Source organism: Paramormyrops kingsleyae, chromosome 7, assembly GCF_048594095.1.
Source record: "Paramormyrops kingsleyae isolate MSU_618 chromosome 7, PKINGS_0.4, whole genome shotgun sequence".
Classification (NCBI taxonomy): domain Eukaryota; kingdom Metazoa; phylum Chordata; class Actinopteri; order Osteoglossiformes; family Mormyridae; genus Paramormyrops; species Paramormyrops kingsleyae.
Window position 1 is genome coordinate 28,726,687 of NC_132803.1, and position 19,690 is coordinate 28,746,376.

General features: G+C 44.8%; 1 protein-coding gene across 1 annotated transcript; it reads left to right on the top strand.

The window, feature by feature from the left end:
• Nucleotides 1-460: 460 nt before the first annotated feature.
• LOC111853969 (cholesterol 7-desaturase nvd) lies at nt 461-19,085 on the top strand. The gene is made up of 7 exons (XM_023831455.2): nt 461-1,179; nt 13,914-14,102; nt 14,348-14,526; nt 14,621-14,746; nt 14,835-14,954; nt 15,134-15,310; nt 16,424-19,085. The coding sequence occupies exons 1-7, from the start codon at nt 750-752 to the stop codon at nt 16,583-16,585; spliced, it is 1,383 nt and encodes a 460-aa protein (XP_023687223.1). The 5' UTR covers nt 461-749; the 3' UTR covers nt 16,586-19,085.
• The last annotated feature ends 605 nt before the right edge of the window (nt 19,086-19,690 follow it).

A 19,690-nucleotide genomic window follows, 5' to 3' on the forward strand; every position in this document is an offset into this window, starting at 1 on the left:
GCTCTCCGTCTCCTAAATTCAACACGCACTCCACTACTGTTGGGGTTACCGCTGTAACCTATGTGTATAAATCCGTTGCATCCGTGGTTATGGGGCATCGTTTTACTATGCGTGGGAAAAGTTGTTAGCGCATCCATCCATCCATCTATCTATCTATCTATCTATCTATCCGTCCATTTATTTATTTGTTTATTTATGTATGTACTTATTCGAGAAGGGCGTGCTTTGTAGCTTAATTGAAAATTAAATCGGCCAACAATCAAACACTATAATCTTCAATCAATATAATCACTATAATCTCCATTATATAATTCTATAAACTTACATTCTGCGTCACGTTGTATATGACAGCGATAGCAATGGTGATGTCATCAGGAATACAACGGCAAGAAATTGCTGTATTATATACTGCATTCTACATTTGACCTCGGGTATATACCTGTCAATGGTGATATTTGCAGGCTGAAAGCCGTACGAATATGATACTGATTTTAATCTTAGGGCAAACTGCTTTCATGCTCTGCGGGTGAATGAACTTAGTAATAAATACGAAAACACACCAGTTCTTACGGCGAACCGTCGGTAGAAGGCGGACTACGGGTAAGTCCATAGGCAGAGACACGATCCCTCCGCTTATCAGGTGTACAGAGCGGCACTTCATTAGTTCACTGCGGCAGAAGGTGGCACACTTTCTCTCAGCCGAGCTTTGGTGGCAGAGCGAAGATTTTACTCGATAAACAAACACCAGCATGGAGAGTTGCAATCTGTCGCTGCTGATTAAGGTACTTGCGGTGATATCGATCAGCCTGACGGCCGGACTGCTGCTGGATGTCCGCGATCCTTCAGACCTGATCTTCATGAGCGGGTATCCTGAGCTGTGGAGGAAAACCGGGCTGGCTGGTGCCCCGGCCAGGGCCGCAGCCTGCATCCTCGTCGGGGTGTCGCTTCTTGCACTGGGCTGGCTGTACCGGCTCCTCTTCGCTCCGCTGGAGCTGCTCCGCACACCGGACGAGGTGGGCTACATAAGTGAGGACGGGCGCTCCCGTGCTCAGGCTGCCAACGAGGTGCGCCGGAGACGCAAGACCGGGGAGCTGCCACCTATCTACCCCAACGGATGGTTTCGGGTGCTGGATTCGCACATGCTGGACAGGGGGGAAGTGAAGAGCGTTACCGTGCTGGGTAAGTACCGATACCCTTGAAACGCCCGTCCCCGCTGTCAAAAGCAGAGCGGTACACTGCGCATTATCCCGAGGGACGGAGTGGATCGTGCCTTGTGGGCTCAATATTAACGTTTATTAGAGACGTTTTATGACCACGTTAATTAAGATCTTTTAATTTAAGGACGGATGCACATTCTTTGACTTGCATCCCCGATCCTCTTCGCCACGCGTTAAAACAGCCGCGCAGATGTGGGGAAAATAACAGTTAATTGGCAGTTTTGTAACATGAGGGGTTTGAGGTGATTTAAGAGAGAAAGGGTGCCGTTTTTGAATGTAGCACTGAGCACATGTGCACGATTTTCTTCATTTGGTTCTTAAATTAACGTTTCATTTTTAGAAGACAGTTATTTCACATATTCCGGCTATTGAATGCGTTATTAATCGTTTAAAATTACATATAGCCTATGGCCTAATAAATCGGAATATGCTTAATGATGTATAAATTAATTCTGCGTTAAAACAGTCCTGGCAGTAGGCCCTACATTATTCTTTCATTTAATAACTGTCACAAAGAACGGCTAAAAGTAGAAAGACTATAAATTAAAAACGATAACTTATAACAATAACACATAAAATGACTTTGGGTTTTGTTGCCAAGCATGAACTCTTAAGTGATTTACACTTTAGTGACTGGACCTTTCCCAATCATTTCCGTGTGTGTGAATGATTTTGTTTGTTAGATACACACAACCCTTGCAATTGTATGTTGGAGGTATAGGCTATTAACATATAATATTAATAGTAACAATATAATAGTAACAATAATCATAACTAGTAGGTACGGGGTCTCTTCTACGACTTTTACAGTTTATAATTACAAATACAAAGCACCCTTGTAATAAATACTTGAAATTATGAAATGCTGGCCTGCTACTTGTCCAAAACAAGATAACAGCTAACTAAAAAGAGCTTTTAAGTGTGCAAACATTAAGAAATCTGTTTCTGGGTAAAGTGAAAGTTTTTCAGAAAAAGAAAGTAATGAGATATGAGCTTCATGCATGAACGCAGGGAATTTAAAAACACAATGCAATGTTTGTTCCATCAAATTAAATCCCCGGTCTGCAGCCACAATTACAAGTCTGGCTGCACAAAAAGTCAAATCTCATTAAATCACGGGGAGAAATTCCGTTCTTCGTTTGGCTGGGAGTGTCGAACCTGGGCCTAAACGGAGAGCACAGGGTTTGTCACACTCTAATTAGGGCTGTCACGATCATGTATTTTTTGTTGACGATTAATTGTCATACAAATAATTGTGATTAATGATTTGTCTTTTTTATTCATTTTAATCATTATGGGTTACCCTAATCATAGTTTAGTAACACATTTTTAGTAATACATATACCTTATAATGAATTGAATATTGAATACTGGAACACAAAAATAAAAACTGATTTTTACTTTTAAGCTTTGTAAAAAAAAAAAAAATACTGGGCAGATGTGACATAAATAACAAATAAGAAGTTAACCCCCTCGAGATAAAAAGTTAGTTTTGTCATTACCCGATCCGTACCACCTACCTGATTTTACCTCGCACGTCTACACCGCCCGATCCTTTCCTCGTGCCATTTTACGGAGGAATGTCCCAGGTAGCATATCATGTTATTGTTTCACCGTTGAATTATAAATGCGTTGAATTATGGTCAGTGTTAAATTATTAACTTTGAAACTGAATTGATTTTTGGTTATTGATTGAAACTGAATTAATTATTGAAAAATTGATGGTGGTAAAACCATGATTCAATGAAAGATTGAAGATTAACGTTGTTTCAACCTTTTTCTTTGATATGGAATCAATGTCATTTCAACATACAGTATGTATGCTATCTGGGACATATTGTCTACATTTACAGCAAACATTGAAATTAGGGTAGTCTGGGGTAAATATAAGTGAACGAAAATAAAATCTATCTAAACTGGTCTATCATAAGTCTGACAAGTTATTTGGCTAAGCAAGAAATCCTTTGTGAAACAGGACACAAAACCTTGACTTTTATGATTCCGCTGACTTAAAAAAAAACAATCCGTTATCTTTGCTTGTTGTTTTAAGTGTTCAGTCCGGTCGTCTATTTCCAGTTTTTGGTTCAAAACTATTAATAGGCTATCTCATATCTGACATGTTAGTTTATATTTACATCAGTTGAAATTGCTGCTATCCAACGACATGGTATTTTGGTTTACTCATAGCTTTGGTTCACTGCAAACTGAAGTATGACGTTTGGCGTACAATCAAACTCCTTTGTCCGGACCTCTGATATAGGCCTACGGGCACCTCCCTCTACCGGGCAGCTCTAGGCACGAGCAAATTAATTTTACACAACCAACAGCTGTTGTTACGAGCCCCAGTCTAGCATTGGGGCACTGAGCACTGCTCCCCGGGTGCTGAATTAGCTGCCCCCTGCTATGTCACGAAGTCACATATGGGTTAAATGCAGAAAACACATTTCGTTGTAGTGCACTGTGGTGTGTCAACAATGACAATTAATCACAAAAAAACAAAAATGGCAGTCACTCCCTATGCACCTGACATATACATCAAAGCGTCAAAGTCCGAGGGGCGCGTGAAGACGTTACCCAAAAATCGGGCGAGAGTTTGAACCAAATAGGAAGTAAGCGAAAGTACCGACAAGGGCAAAGCGAAAATTAGAAATCCAATAAACCAAACAAATCAAACACAGGAAGATCCAACAAATAAAAGCAAACCAACAACAATAATCAAGTGAGCAGAGCTCCCGAGACGTCTTGCGGTCGACTTTACATTTTGGAAGGCGGAAGTGACGAATGCCGCATACAGCGAGTTGTGGGCGGAGTCTGTGCGTGGCCGCGGAGCGAACGTCGAATGGAGAGCGAGCTTGAGGATTGAGGACGAGGCTGTGGGCGGCGTCTGCACGTGGAGGCGGAGCGAACGTCGAATGGAGAGCGAGCTAGAGGACGAGGCTGTGGGCGGAGCTGAATTTACGGCGTCGCGTAAAACTGCAAAATATATGGCTTCAAAGACTAAGCGTAGTGTCATCTCCTTCCAAAAGAAGCTCGATATCATTACAGAGATACGAAAAGGAAAAGCACACAGTTGTTGCAGACCATTTTGGAGTTGCTAAGTCTACGGTAGACGATATTTGGAAGAGTAAAGAAAAAATCATCCAGCTCACTTGATGCTGGTTAAAAACTGGATGACCACTGCAAGAATAAACCGGGATGATTCGCTAGCTCAGACTGAAATAACATCCTATTATAAGCCTTGCACCTCATAAATATCAGGTAGTTTGTATTTGTACACATGTACGTTGTACTGTACTGTTAATGTATTTCTAATTTACGGGTACCCCTTGGTCCCATTCTGCCAGGATAAGGGAGGTTTGACTGTATTTTGTGTTCAGCCATATTTATATCCAGGGTGCACATAACTGGTAAGCAAGTAGGCCTACGCAGTCGTCATATATGCAAATACATATTTATTGTAGGCATTCGTGCTGTTATGACAATAAATCAGTGTGCATTTTAGCATTTATACCGTGAAAGAAGTAAAAAATTAACTACCTAAAGGTTGAAAACAATGGTAATTCTTTGTCATAAAAGCGCACATACCATACGTACGCATTTGCGCTGCTTCAAGAAATTGCCGCGCGTACGTATCACTGGCGAATGCGTACTTTCGTACCAGCTATGTGCACCCATTATATAACTCCAAATCAGTGGGATAAGAAAAAATGGACAAAATAACATACATTTCTCTGGTTCTTTGTCCTGTTGGCGTAATATAATGACTTTGCTGCAGCATAATCGTGCCAGTCGTCAGTTACATATACAGTCATCCCACCTTAACGAAACCCATAAACACGCACTCAGACACAAGTGCAGGTGCTATGCAGAACTTTTATTGAACGGACAGACAACACAAAGAATCAAAAATTGGAATATCTGGCTAATTATCCCATTCTGGGCTGGTGGAGAACGTTCAGAAGCAGCCCGTAAAATGAATGCGACATAGTGAAAAAAATATAAACCAGATCAGGTTGAGTCAAAATATTGTGGAACGAAGTGGTACAAATCGGGCACTGTCGTAAAATTTGCCTTAAAGGCTAATGCTGCACATGAGCATGCGCAGACGTGCGAGGTACAAATAGGGCAGGTAAGGATCGCTTCAGAAGCGCAACGAGATGTCAAACGTTACACGGTAAAAAATAAAAGTGATGTGGAAGTAGTAATAGAAATACGTGTGTCATTCATCTATTTTTATACAGATTAATGGAAACGATTTTAACAATAATGCAATAAATAATCGCGGTCATCTCTAATAATTGCTATCAGGCAATTATGTAATAATCGTGACTGGACTAGCTCTAATCAATTTTGTCGCTATTTCTTTAGACCTGCTCCCAGTGAGGGCAGATAGCACCATTTGTTACGGTAACGATCACCCAGACACCCTCTTCGGTTCGTTACCATGGTAGTAATTACATGTGTGAAATGTTGCACAGATATAGTTTCATAGCATCTTCTGGAAGGAGTCAGTGTCCATTGCTTGATTCAGTTAAGCTGCCCAGATGTCTGAATTTTTATTTGCATTTATCTTATTTCATTGTAACTACTAAATTATATTGTCTGAAACTATTTTATGACATAAAGGAGTTAAGAAATGAATTCTTTTGGGTGTGTGTACCATTCACAGTTACCACGGTTACCATTTTACACATTGACCATGTGGAAGTGACAGTCAGTAGGACAGTTCCAACATTCCCACACAGGAACGGACTCCCTGTACTGTACTGCATCACATTTTATCCATTAGAGGGGAAACTTTTTGGGCACTTCTTTGTATATTCTGGCTGCTTAGGAGAAGAGAACAAGAGTACCCTTTACAGTAGGGACTCCCCATGTCCAGTTCATGGACTGGTACCAGCTCATGGCTAGTATTCTACCGGGCTATGGAATGCTGGTGGTTTTGCGAATGGGTTCATTCATTTCCAATTTTTCAAATATTTTCAATTTTTTGTGACCCCTTATGTTTACACATTTTAGTTCATATATGAAAAACTGTCTGATGTAAACCAGTCTGCAGAAATGACAACCCCTACTTTACAGCATTGAATCCCATTTTCTCTTATCCAGAAAGGGCCACTGGGTATGTAACTCCCTATTAGATTACTAATTAGAGGACTGATTGGCTGAAGAGTCCTCACATCTGGGTTTGAACAGACCTAAAGGTTATTCCAAAAACCTGCACACACACTGGCCCTTTGTGCACACCCCTACCCCTGCTCTGTTGGAAAGGGGACCCTTTGGGACACTTGTAGGGGCAGTATTAAAGGGCACCACATAAGAGCACCCTTTTCCATTGGAAATGTACCCATAGAGATTGTTTAGACCACAGGTGTCAGTCCTGGGGGGCCAGAGCCCTGTGTAGCTTAGTTATTTCCCTGTTCCACCATAAATGATTCAGCTCAAGAGCTGTGTGGTAATTAGCACAAGGAGCTGAATCAGGTGTGTTAAACGAGGGGAAACCCAAAAATGTGCAGGGCTCCGGCCCCCCAGGACTGGAGTTTGACACCCCTGGTTTAGACCATTGTAAGGGCACTTTATAGGGCACTGCATCGCATCTCCTCCACTAGAAGTACCCTCATTAGGGCACGGTGTCACATCTCCTCCACTAGAAGTACCCTCATTAGGGCACTGCATCGCATCTCCTCCACTAGAAGTACCCTCATTAGGGCACTGCATCGCATCTCCTCCACTAGAAGTACCCTCATTAGGGCACTGTATCACATCTCCTTCACTAGAAGTACCCTCATTAGGGCACTGTATCACATCTCCTCCACTAGAAGTACCCTCATTAGGGCACTGCATCGCATCTCCTCCACTAGAAGTACCCTCATTAGGGCACTGTATCACATCTCCTCCACTAGAAGTACCCTCATTAGGGCACTGTATCACATCTCCTCCACTAGAAGTACCCTCATTAGGGCACTGCATCGCATCTGCTCCACTAGAAGTACCCTCATTAGGGCACTGTATCACATCTCCTCCACTAGAAGTACCCTCATTAGGGCACTGCATCGCATCTGCTCCACTAGAAGTACCCTCATTAGGGCACTGTATCACATCTCCTCCACTAGAAGTACCCTCATTAGGGCACTGTATCACATCTCCTCCACTAGAAGTACCCTCATTAGGGCACGGTGTCACATCTCCTCCACTAGAAGTACCCTCATTAGGGCACTGTATCACATCTCCTCCACTAGAAGTACCCTCATTAGGGCACTGTATCACATCTCCTCCACTAGAAGTACCCTCATTAGGGCACTGTATCACATCTCCTCCACTAGAAGTACCCTCATTAGGGCACTGTATCACATCTCCTCCACTAGAAGTACCCTCATTAGGGCACTGTGTCACATCTCCTCCACTATGAGGCACATCATCATCATCATACTATCTCATATGAAGGGAGCACCTTATGGGCAGCTAATAGTGGCATGTTTGCCACTCTATAGGACACTTGAGAGACTTTCTTGATGGCAAAGGGGGGTGCAGTCCCCCCCCTCATTCCCCACCTAAGTCCACCAGTGTTTCTGTGTGAGGAATGCCCAATAGACATAATTGTCCAGCCCTGAGAACCTTTTGATCGGGGATGTGGTAACGACCAATAAAAGATTAAACAATTATCAATGGAATTAGGTCATGTTTTAGTGCCAAAAATTTATACAGGGTTTCTCTGCCACACTCAGGTGTCACACGTGCATTAGAAAGTCTGGCAGAATCATCAGCCCATGCAGGTGAGATCCAGAGTCTGCCTGCAAATTTCAAAATTAGTGACACATCTTGCACAGGGAAATAACTGCTATCTTAAAAGGTGATGCAGTTTTATCAGCCGGTGCAGTAAGAGTGGCCCGCAGGGTGCAGTTCATCTCAGCTTTCACACCTTGGCCAGTGAGTGGTAAATCCAGCTCGCGGGCCATTCTTCAGAGGGGTTACTTGAGGGCAAATCTGATGCTGGGGCAGAAGCCACCCCCTCATTTCTCTCAACACAGAGAGCTGCACACTCTGTACCCAGCACTGCAAATGTGAGGCTGAGGAATCTCATCTTCCTCGCTAAGGTCCTCCATACCCATTTTTAGTCTCATCCCCAAAACAGAAATGACTACATGACAGAGCGTTAGGGTTATATAAAAGAGCACATTATGACATCATTTCATTATGAGCAATGTAGGACCCCTGGCTTCTGGAACACGACTATGAAAGGATTCTGTTCTGTATAAGAAGTAAGTTAATTTGAGGTTACACAGTCTGCTTTTCCCATCAGTAACCACTCAGTCCAGTGGACCCCTTCTTTTGCACTGGGCTACATTTACGTTGCATCTATTAGCAGAATTAATTTATAGGGAATAGTACATATATAAATACACACAGTTATATAGGTTCACATAGGTGAAAATGGGTTTACAGTCTTTCATGCCTATATTGGTCCTTATAGATTTATCCGTAAGTGCTGCATCCCCAGTGCAGGAACACTGGCGGGAAAAGTGGACTCTTTTAATTGGTCCGCAAAGGCATTTTTCAGCTCTGTGCTGCAGTTTTGCGACCTTGCCAGTATGACACTGACTAAAAGAATGGTAGTGTGTTTGTGAAGCTGAGCAAGGCCAACCTGCCGTGTAGACCGTATAGACTAATGTGGTATTAGAACTGGCCAGGTGTGCCATATATATATATATATATATATACACACACACACACAGACAGATAGATAGATCGATAGATAGATAGATCGATCTTGTGGGGACCGTTTTTCAATCTTTGACTACAGTAAAAGAATTGAAAATGCCAAAAGTCTCGTATTTAGTTTAGTTACATATGGTTAAAGTTAGGGCTGGGTAGGGGTTATGGTTGTCATGTTGGGATTACAGTTTTGTAATCTGTGTGTATGGGGGCATCAAAAATATGATCAAAAAAGAAGTTTCTTACTTTCATTTTTCCATTCCCCGGGGCTTAATGCATTACTACGGCTCGTGTCAGCTTGGAAACCATACAATTTATTAATACAATAGGTGAAGCAGTGTTTAAACCCGCCCACACACACACGCCCAGTACGATGCCTCCTAGCCCTTTGTTGCAACGTGAAACTTCCGAGTCCTTGATTATACCTCGTAGTTATGGCCAGAATAAGGAGCATTTTGTCGCTCTATGATTACAGGGTGGAGTAATCGCACAGCGCGTGAGGTGAGATGGGGCGGCCGCAGTAATCGCACAGCGTGTGAGGGGAGATGGGGTGGCCGCAGTAATCGCACAGCGCGTGAGGTGAGATGGGGCGGCCGCAGTAATCGCACAGCGCGTGAGGTGAGATGGGGCGGCCGCAGTAATCGCACAGCGCGTGAGGGGAGATGGGGCGGCCGCAGTAATCGCACAGCGCGTGAGGTGAGATGGGGCGGCCGCAGTAATCGCACAGCGCGTGAGGGGAGCTGGGGTGGCCGCAGTAATCGCACAGCGCGTGAGGTGAGATGGGGCGGCCGCAGTAATCGCACAGCGCGTGAGGGGAGATGCTCACGCCGGGTGGCTGGCGGAGCCGGTTCAGTCGGCGTTCCCGTCCCTCTGGCTCTCTCGAGTTTCTGTTCACTGGAGTAGGTAGTTATTATGTGAACAGGATAGCCTTTCGGGCACTGAGAAAGATTTGCTTTCTGATTTGTTGCCCTGGTTCCACAACACAAAAAGGTCTTTTTGAGCCATAGAGTTAAAAGGAATCTCCCGTGCTACTCAGACTACTCCTGTCTCCTGTCAACCGTCACATTTAATTACATAATTTAAGTCCCTTCAAGACCCCCACCCCTCCAGGTGGCTGTCATTTGGACCAGGATGGCAGAATGCAACCTCCCACTTTCCACCAGTCTCTCGTCTCCTTGGAAACATTACTCACAAACTGCATTTTTGGGGGGGGGGGGGGGGAACCCAAGGGAAGGCACTGAAGAATTGTATCAATCCAGATACCTTTCATGGGGTGAACCTGAGATCCAATTGTCCAGCATGCCCTAGATACAGGTTGGTTGTGTTGTGTGAGTGCCGTGACTACTACAGCAAGCAAATGCTTTCAAGGTTGTGATCAACATTTTGATGTTGCTGGGCAAATTTTACTCTGATAATAATAGTTAAGCACATTCTAATGAGATTTATAAGAGGATAATTGCAGTAGTTCATCAGTGAAATTAATTGGCTTGGAATATATATTTGAGGATTTGCAGGTAATTTCCGCATGAAGCAGGACTCTCATATTTAATGATATATTGATATATTTTTGTTTGAGATAAAGGATGAGAATCCTGTGTTCATCGGTATACTTTTATTATGCACAAAAATTAAGGCTGTCGAAATTTGGATTTCTCTGATTGCGTTTCCACATTTTGACAACCCACTGAGGGAACAGTATGAGCAAAGATTTTTAATAGAGACCTATAGTATTCCTTCCTGCTGTAAACAACACAAGAGCTTCAGTAATGATATAGCATAGAATATCAGCATTCAAAGCTAAAAACAAACCATTCAGTCAGTATTTGGCTGACTTAGAAGATAAGATATCCTAATTTGCAGTATATATTTTATTTTATTGAAGACTAATTCCTTAAATTGAGTATCATTCCAGTTATTAAGTACACTTTCAATGGTTGTCAGACTTCTGTATTTAGAGCCATTTGCTGAAGAGGTTTTATATTTAGAATGTTTTATTCCTGAACATTCACCTTCTGTTTTAATATCTAACTGAGCGGTTGGTGCTTTATTGCACCCATGTAAGACTGATATACGCATCCTTTATTTTTGTCTTTATGCTGAATAGTTATAGTTGTATATTTGCAGACAGGGTTAGGAAACACTGCATTTGCATTTCGTTTGTCTTTCATCTAAATGTTTTCATGACATCTTACACGTGGCTTTGACTTATATCTAAACATTGAGCCACTTCTTTGAAAACGCTGAGATACAGTTGCAGAAAAACATTGAGACAACTCTATATTTTTAAACATTAAAAATTAGCATTTTTAAATCCTGGATTAATCCTAATTCTGCAGGCAGAAGGCTACACTGAGCAGCATGTTGCTTCCATGTTCAAAATTTCTAAGACAGCAGTATACAAGAATAAGGTGAAGCAGGAGACACTGGGAATGACCAGAAACCAGCCAGGAAAAGGGCGGAAGTGACTTTCTAATGCCAGAGAGAGACTATTAACTTATCCAACAGTTTCCCATGAATCAGTGGATGACATCAAGTGACCTTCAACAGGAATGGGCAAAGTGCAGGTGTGAAGTGCACTGCTAGGACAGTTTGTATCAGGCTCCTAGAAGCAGGACTGAAGTCCCGTAAAGCAAGGAAGAAGCCCTTCATTAATGAGAAACAGTGAAGAACAAGACTGCAGTTTTCAAAAAATATATATTTTCCACAGACACACACCCATAAATTAAGAAATGAGTGACACAAAAAATTGTGCTGTTGTCTCTTAATTTTTTCCACAGCTGTATATACCTTAGATACTGTATTTTCCTCCTTAAAATACCAAGATAATGAGAGACCCTTTTTCTCAGTTTACGGCATTTATTTTTTAGCCCATATCACCCAGCCCAACTTTAAAGCCGTATTCATAGCAGTCATGGAACTGAATGCGTGAGCAAAACGCTAAAGTTATAACATGAATATCCATTTGAGCGCTAAGCTCATGTGTCAGGGGCTGCAAATAAGCCACTCATGGACTGTAGGTGCTACCGACGGGAACGACATGAACTGTCACTAGGCGGTAGGTTCAGCGGTTCTGCCTGAAAAGGAAGTTCAGTCTGTGATGCATAATGTTGGTTAATAATAATATAAGATTAGTCAATGTTTCATGCCTGCCACGCTGTCACAGATCACATGGTCATGTTTTTGTTTGATCTCTGGGGTAATCAGGGTGCCCATGGGACCAAAGGGCATGACGGGCAGAGCAGTCCTTCATGTGATCATGGATGGTGATTTGGGAGAGAGATGATCCTCCCATACATACTCACACATGCATGCATGCAGTTCTGCAGAACACACTCGACCACACGAACATGCACACACGGCTTAGACAAAGGTGTGACGGATTAAGGCAGTCCCAAACAGTAACTGAATCACATTCTTTAAAAGATATAGGAGGAACAAACAGGTTTTAAAAGGTGTTTTCCAACCCAGTGATCAGAAATCCACAGACGGTCCATGTTTTTGCTCCCTCCCGGCTCCCTGCCAGACAGTCAACACTTTTTCCAGGGAGCTGGAAATGAGAAAAAACGTGGACTGTCTGCAGGTCTCCATGGACTGGATTGGGAAACACTGCTTTAAAGGGTGGGCATACAAAGACAGCTTTTTTTATGTGTCTGCAGTGGATAATGCACACATTTTGAGAGTGGGGCCCGGAATCATTGATTACTGGGGTGAGAAAAAACATGTATAGCAGCTTGGGTCAGGAAGAGGTGAACGGGGTGAGTGGTCCAGCTGAAGCACCGGTTCTGCTGCAGTACCAGCCCGAGGTGTGTTTGGTACCGCTTCCAAAAAGCGGCGTAACTCTCTGGCGTGATTTCTCGCTGGCGTTACTCCGAAGTGCAAGTCAGCAGTCTACCCACCTCCACGTTGGCAGTCTTTCTGAAAGTGTCCCTGCATGCCCCCCCCTGAGGATTCCCTCCCCATGTGGTGTTCTGAGGGACGGCCACCCACTACACTGCTGCCTGGATACCCCCCCACCCCACCCCTTTGGGGTTAGATGCAGCTCTTACTGTACAGTTTAGGGCTGCGATGACAGCTGGTCAAACGGAGAGGATTGGCTCAGTTTAGGAGCAGCAATCGGGAACAACTGCACTGGTGCATGGAACTGCAACATCCCAGATTGCCCTAGTGAGGGCGATGGTGTTCTTATCCAAGACCAGTCTCCACAGCAAATGACACCCCCCCCCAACCCCCCCAGGCCTGCTGCCCTGCGACAGTAGCTAATGAGGTCCTTCCCCTGGGCCACGCGTGAGCTCCTGCTCTAGATCCGTTGACCTATATTAAGTCCAGCGCCGAGCGGTCGCTGCAGGTCTGAAACCCGAGTTGTAAAAATGTTCCCATGTCATACGTTTTAAATAATTAAAAAATAGCCAGCACTAGCGGGTCTAAACGCGAAACCATGTCACGTCAGTCACGTGTGTGAGGCTCTAGCATGTTGGAGACTTACCAGCATGATCTGGCCCTGATCTCCATCTGGCCGTTCGTAGGGTCAGGTTCCAGCTAGTGGTTGGTCTGCCTTTCTGGATGTGTACGCTGCCCCTGTGTCCGGACACCACCTCCGGTCAAGTTTCCGGAATGTCCCGCGACAGTTGCCACCGGACTGAAATGACATTTGTGTTTGTCAAGTAGCTTATTCTCTGTAGGCCTGGTACAGCACCAAGGCTAGACACTGGGGATCTGTAATAGGACTGAAGTTTTACCATGTGTATCAAATGTGGGGCTTACACAGTATTTCCCTGCTACCTGGGAAAGGGGGACTGTCCCTTTAAGAGAATAAAACCAAGTGCTTCAGCACAATGGGCCCCAGAGAGACACATCATGTGGAGTGAAGACCCCTAGTGGTTCTGGGATGAACTACACCTTCCCTTGTTTCTGTATTTGCTTGACTCATCATGCATACATCAGAGGTGACGCCCCCTAAAATCACACCTTCGCAAAATCTCGTAGGTGAGCAGGTGGCTGTGTTCCGGGGTCAGGACGGGAAGGCCCACGTTGTGGACGCGTACTGCCCCCATCTGGGCGCCAACCTGGCGGTGGGCGGACGTGTGGTCGGTGGATGCATCGAATGCCCTTTCCACGGCTGGCAGTTCCGCGGCGAAGATGGGAAATGTGTTCATATCCCCTATGCGGAGAAAGGTGTGTGTGTGTGTGATTAATATGTTTGAGGACTGGTGCTTGTGAGTGCCCTAGCTCTCTGTGATTTATGCTTTTATTAAATTCTACATAGAAATTACACTCATATAATGTTTTGGAGGATTCGATGCTTTTATAAAAGTCAGTAATTAAATAATACTTACAATAAAAAAGGGACCCATTCAGTAAATGAAAACGCCTCGCTGAGGCTCATACTGTGACGACTGCATACCTCTCTGGGCCTGCAGTGCCGGAGTTTGCTAAGGTCCGACGCTGGCCTAGCATGGAGATCAACGGCCTGATCCTGGTGTGGTTCCACTGCGATGGTCTTGAGCCCAGCTGGACCATTCCGGAGCAAGAGGAGATCGCGCGGGGCCAGTGGGTGTACCGCGGCCGTACGGAGCACTTCATCAACGCACACATTGAGGTTTGTGTGTGTGTGTGTGTGTGTGAGAGAGAGAGAGAGAGTGTAGGTAGCAGATCCCCTAAGCATTCGTCCTGCACATGTGCACCCCCTGCAGGAGATCCCGGAGAACGCAGCTGATATCGCCCACCTGGCACATCTGCACACGCCAGGCATCGTCAGCGGTGTGGACCTTCGCTACACCAACAGCAAGACCTGGGAGTTCATCCGGCATGATTGGAAGGTGGCATAATCAAAAATGTTGTCTTTCCATTGGCCTGTCTGGTGTCCATCAGTCAGTAACCCCTCCCCCTTCATGCTGTGACACCCAGGTGGAATGGGAACCTGAGCCAGAGCCCAACAAGCACTGCTCGCAGATGCTGGTGAAGCATGCCCTGACTGTGTTCGGCCGCCACTGGCCGATACTCGACGTGAATGTGGTGGCCAGACAGGTGATGGGGACTGGGAGGGGCTCTGGGGGGGAGGGGAGACTCAGAGATGCTGGCATACAGGGGTTCTGTAGATGGGTGGGGGGAGTTAAGACTGAGTGACAGTAATTGGATTGGTTTGGTTTGGGGGGGCCAGTGTGATGACATGCGTTCATGGGGCTGCACCCCCCCGTGTGCTGCAGGTGGGCCCGGGGGTCGTGTTCCTGCTCTTCGACAGCAGCTTCCTGGGCCGCGGCGTCATCATGCACTCTGTGACCCCCGTGGAGCCCCTCCTGCAGTGCGTCTCCCACAGCATCTTCTACCAGGGCAACATCCCCCCCCTGGTGCCCAAGTTCATCCTACGGGCTGAGTGCATCCAGGTATGCCCCGCCCCCTTCCCTCCCCAGTGGCATTTGGGTATGGTGGGTGGGCACCAGTGTTTGGGGGGGGCGGGGTAAAAGCTGTTAACCTGGGGGGGTGCAGGGGCGGAGGAGGGGTCTTACTGCAGGGGGTGCCGTTGTGGGGTATTGCTGTAAATTGTTGTAAATCAGTTTCAAAAGGGGCATTCAGTAAAATTTGCTGCCTGGTGGCGGGGGGGGGGGTCCCTTCATACATTGTACAGTGAGCCCCCTGCCATGATGGGCCTGAGGCTGGATGTCCCTCCACCCCCCCCCCCCCACCGCCTCTGACTGGGTGGGGGGGTCCATTGCAATTCTATTAAATCGCTAATGATTGGTTAAATTTGGTCTTGTCTCTGTTGGGTGGGCAGAGGCACCTAAAAACATCACTGTCTCAGTACAGGGCCCATCATGCACGGGTAAAGCCAGAGTTAAGTCTCTGCGTATATTCAGACGTCTCTATCAAAAACTCTGCCGTGTCTTACAGAGCGACGTGGCACGTTGTCTTCCTCTGTGCCTTGAGTGTCATTTCTTTTGAAATATCAACAATAGCTCGCTTTTTGTTCCCCATTTCCCTCCTACGGCTCAACTCATAATCTCTCTCCGAAGGAGCGACAGCAGCAGCCAGTATCTCCAGTGTTACCGCTATTCACAGTCATAGCTGGGGTGGCGAACTTCTACCCCTTCGCGGTTTTGATTTCTGCATGAACAGTTGTACACTGTACAGGTAGTTAAATGGCATGTGGTCCTATGGGGTTAAGACTTAGTGCCTGTGATCGGAAGGTTGTTAGTTCAAATCCCATAGCTGGCAGAATGATGTCACAGTTGGGCCCTAAGCGAGGCCCTTAACCCCCAATTGCTCCAGGGACTCTGACTCTTATCCGACTCTGCTTTCTCAGTTGTTTGTCACTTTTGATAAAACTGTCTGCTAAATACAAAATTATAATTATTATCATTTGAGAAGTGAATCTAGGCGTGTGGGGTTAGAACCCAGAAGGTCCTGTCGGGAGCTGGGTTCACTGACCGTCTTGAGCCAGCAGGCTTATTTTCCCAACGAGGTCCATGACGGTCCTGTCGCTTTCGACCTCCCAACAGTTCGAACGGGATGTGATGATCTGGAACAACAAGAAATACAGCTCCAAGCCCGTCCTGGTGAAGGAGGACTCAGCCATCCAGAGACACCGGCGCTGGTACAGCCAGTTCTACACAGAGAACAGCCCCCGCCTCCGCTACCAGTACGACACGCTGGACTTCTGACCAGCTGTGCTGCCGCTTTGCACCTGCATTTGAGTGTGAAAGAATGACCAAGGGTGACGGCTTTAATGAGGAGAAGTGTGGGATTGTTACACAGGCTGTGGGCTGGGGTGGAGGGAACCACTAGGGGGCGCTGGACAAAGAGAGATGCAGGATGCAGGGAAGGGGCCACTTAGAGAAGCTCGCAGAGCTCTTGTGCTCTTTTTAACAACAAAGCCAGTAGTCCTATGCATTTTTAAGCAATTGCTTTGTCAAAGTATATTATGCCCATAAGAGTGTCATTCATAAATGTTACTTGAAAAGGAGTGCAGCCTTAGCTCTCCTGCCCTAATGATTCACTATTTTCCTCAGCCACCTTTTTATAATAGATTTTAAACTCAAAACAAGTCTATTTATTTTTCTTACACAACAAGCACGGCATATATGATAATCCTGTTGTTATTATTAAAAATGCTTTTCTTGTTGTTATTACGGAGGAATTATTGAATTTAAAGTGCACTAAACATCTGAAGATGGAGGGAGCACAGATTCCAAATGCGAAAGAGATGTGAGTAATCCCAGTGTACCGACTGTGAACACAAAGCTAATTCTCCATCCTTTGGGGGGGGGGGGGGGCTATAAGGAGGTCAGCCAGGGTCCTGTTATTTCCTTCCTTCCCCTTTAAGTGCCTCTGTGCTCCCTATTCTGGCAGACTTAAAGGGATGGGCTGGTTTTAGAGCGATATTCTCTCTATGCAGTATCTTGGACCTACTTTACATTTTTCTTAGCAATTACAGCCACCCAGAAGGTGGAGGGCAGCTTTTTTCTCTCTTTTTTTCTCGCTATGTAATTAAGACACCAGTCGTTGATTACAGCAGCGTCTCCCGCTGCAGAACGATCCGTCTCCAGGTGGCCCTGCAGGTTCCGTTGCTCCTTTGTCTCTTTTCCGTTTCTGATCCCTCATGATCTCCACGATGCCGGATTTTTAAAAAAAAAAATAACAAGAGATCTTAATGGCTGTATTTGTATTTGAGAGGTTCTCCTTGCTCTGAGCACGGGGGCTGCACTATACACCAGCACCTGGAACACTGTTCAGCTCCACTTGCCTCATCTGCACTGCAGCAAGGCTGCTGTAGAGTGTGGATTGTAGCAGGACCCTTTCAAGGGGGTGGAGTTGGGGGGGGGGGAGCTGTATCCGCAGTACAGCTCGGAAGAACTCTATATTCTCCAGCTAGGTAATTGAGTGGGTGGGCTGGACTGGAATGGAATACACACTATTTAATTACTGTACTTGCTTACAATGGAACAGGGTACTCATTGCTCAGCGGTTCTCGTTTTTATTGGAACTATTACTCTGGAATCAATACTAACAGCTTCCCCAAACATGTGGTTTGGATATTTCCTCAATTATGCTTGAGTTGATTTGAGTTAAACTGCAAATGGACAGTTATTAAAGCACATGTCCGCAGACCTCAGAGGTCTCATATTTCAACACCTCTTGCAAGTCATCTATTTTTATTCAGACTTGCAAGGCCTGTTTTATCCAGGCTGACTGAAATGTATAAATAAAGACCAGGTTAAAAATGGCAATAAATGGTGGCTAATGGTCTAATTAACATTCTGGTTGTGTGAATAGTTTGTTGCGGAAGCACAGCAGCAAATGTAGATAGCTTCACAGAAATAGCTTATAGTTGGTTTGCACTCTGATGAAATGGATTTTTGTAATGGTGCAATAGGGTAATATGTGTAGAAAGAGTGTAGCTTCTCACTCTAACAATGAGGTCACAATGATAATCAAGCACCAATCAGAGCAGTGGCTGCGGAGGCCGTTTATTTACCTGTACTGTCAATTCAATATTGGTGCAGCACAGGTTTCCCTAACTGGATAATGGCTACAGACGGATGCGGAAAATCATCCATTTTATGATCCAGGGACTCTTAATACTGTGATAATTCTTCTCTGCAAAAATGGTACTCAAGCAGCCGAATATGTAGCGAAGGGTTAAAGCGAAACCCTTAAAATGAAAAGCACTGGTTATCAGCTAATTATCAGTAATTCATGGAACAAGCAAACCTTAAGACAGGCAAAGTATGAACTGCTTGCTAGAAGGTAACTTGACTTTCTTGGAACATGGGAAGGTTTCAGTCTATCAAATACCATGTGAGTGGACTGATAGAGACTTTAAAAATGTGTATTAAAGCCTGCACACTCCCGGAGGCCATGGCCGACGTTGGGTAAGGAAGACAGAAAACCCTGTCTGTGTATGTACAGAGAGAATCAGAAATCATACTTTATGTACTAATTGTGGAAAAACAATATCTGAGTCTTATTTTCCCTTTTATAAAACAGATTTGAAAATTATTTTTGTAATTGCAATGCTTTAAAAATGTTATATCAGCATATTATTTTATCTTCACTTGCTTTTTATACCGGATCTCTGCTCGCTTTATACAGTGTATCAGATAAGGAAGTTTATGCTTTTATTCTTGTCATTGCTGCAAAAATAAAACGAAACAACAGCGACTTTGTCTTCTTATTGGCTTCTTAGTCCCCATTCACATTCACTTTTGTTTGACAGAAAACAATTGTAGACCTTGTTATACAGCCATATAAGCAATCTGTGCATTATTCACCCCTCTGACACGGCTCAGCTACTCGCATCATACCTATTTCTGTGAATTATGTGAAACACTCAACGGACATCCATGAAATGACAGGAATACCAATTACCTTAATTAAAAAAAAAAATAAGTGTGACAGTATTTAACCGGGACACTGTTAAGCAACGGCATGTACGATTCTGGTACATGTTTAAAGTCATTTTAGTCCCACTCAAAAAGTATTCCCATTTGTGTTTAGATTGTACTTCAGGGCAAATCTACACAGAGGAGGGAGTAGTCTTGTGACTGAAGTCTGCTGCACCCAACGCTGGATTTCGTACTTATCTTGGGAAAGTGGGCGGGGCTTGACCTTATATTCCGTCAAATAAACCGTGGCAGGAACAGAGGGCACCTTGTGTCACCACCTCTTTGAAATGTAGGACTGCTGAAGAGCTGGAGGGTTTGCGTGTTGAGCTGAGGACAGGTCAAGTGTCTTCAGGTAGGCAAGGGTGTATTTTAACATACTGT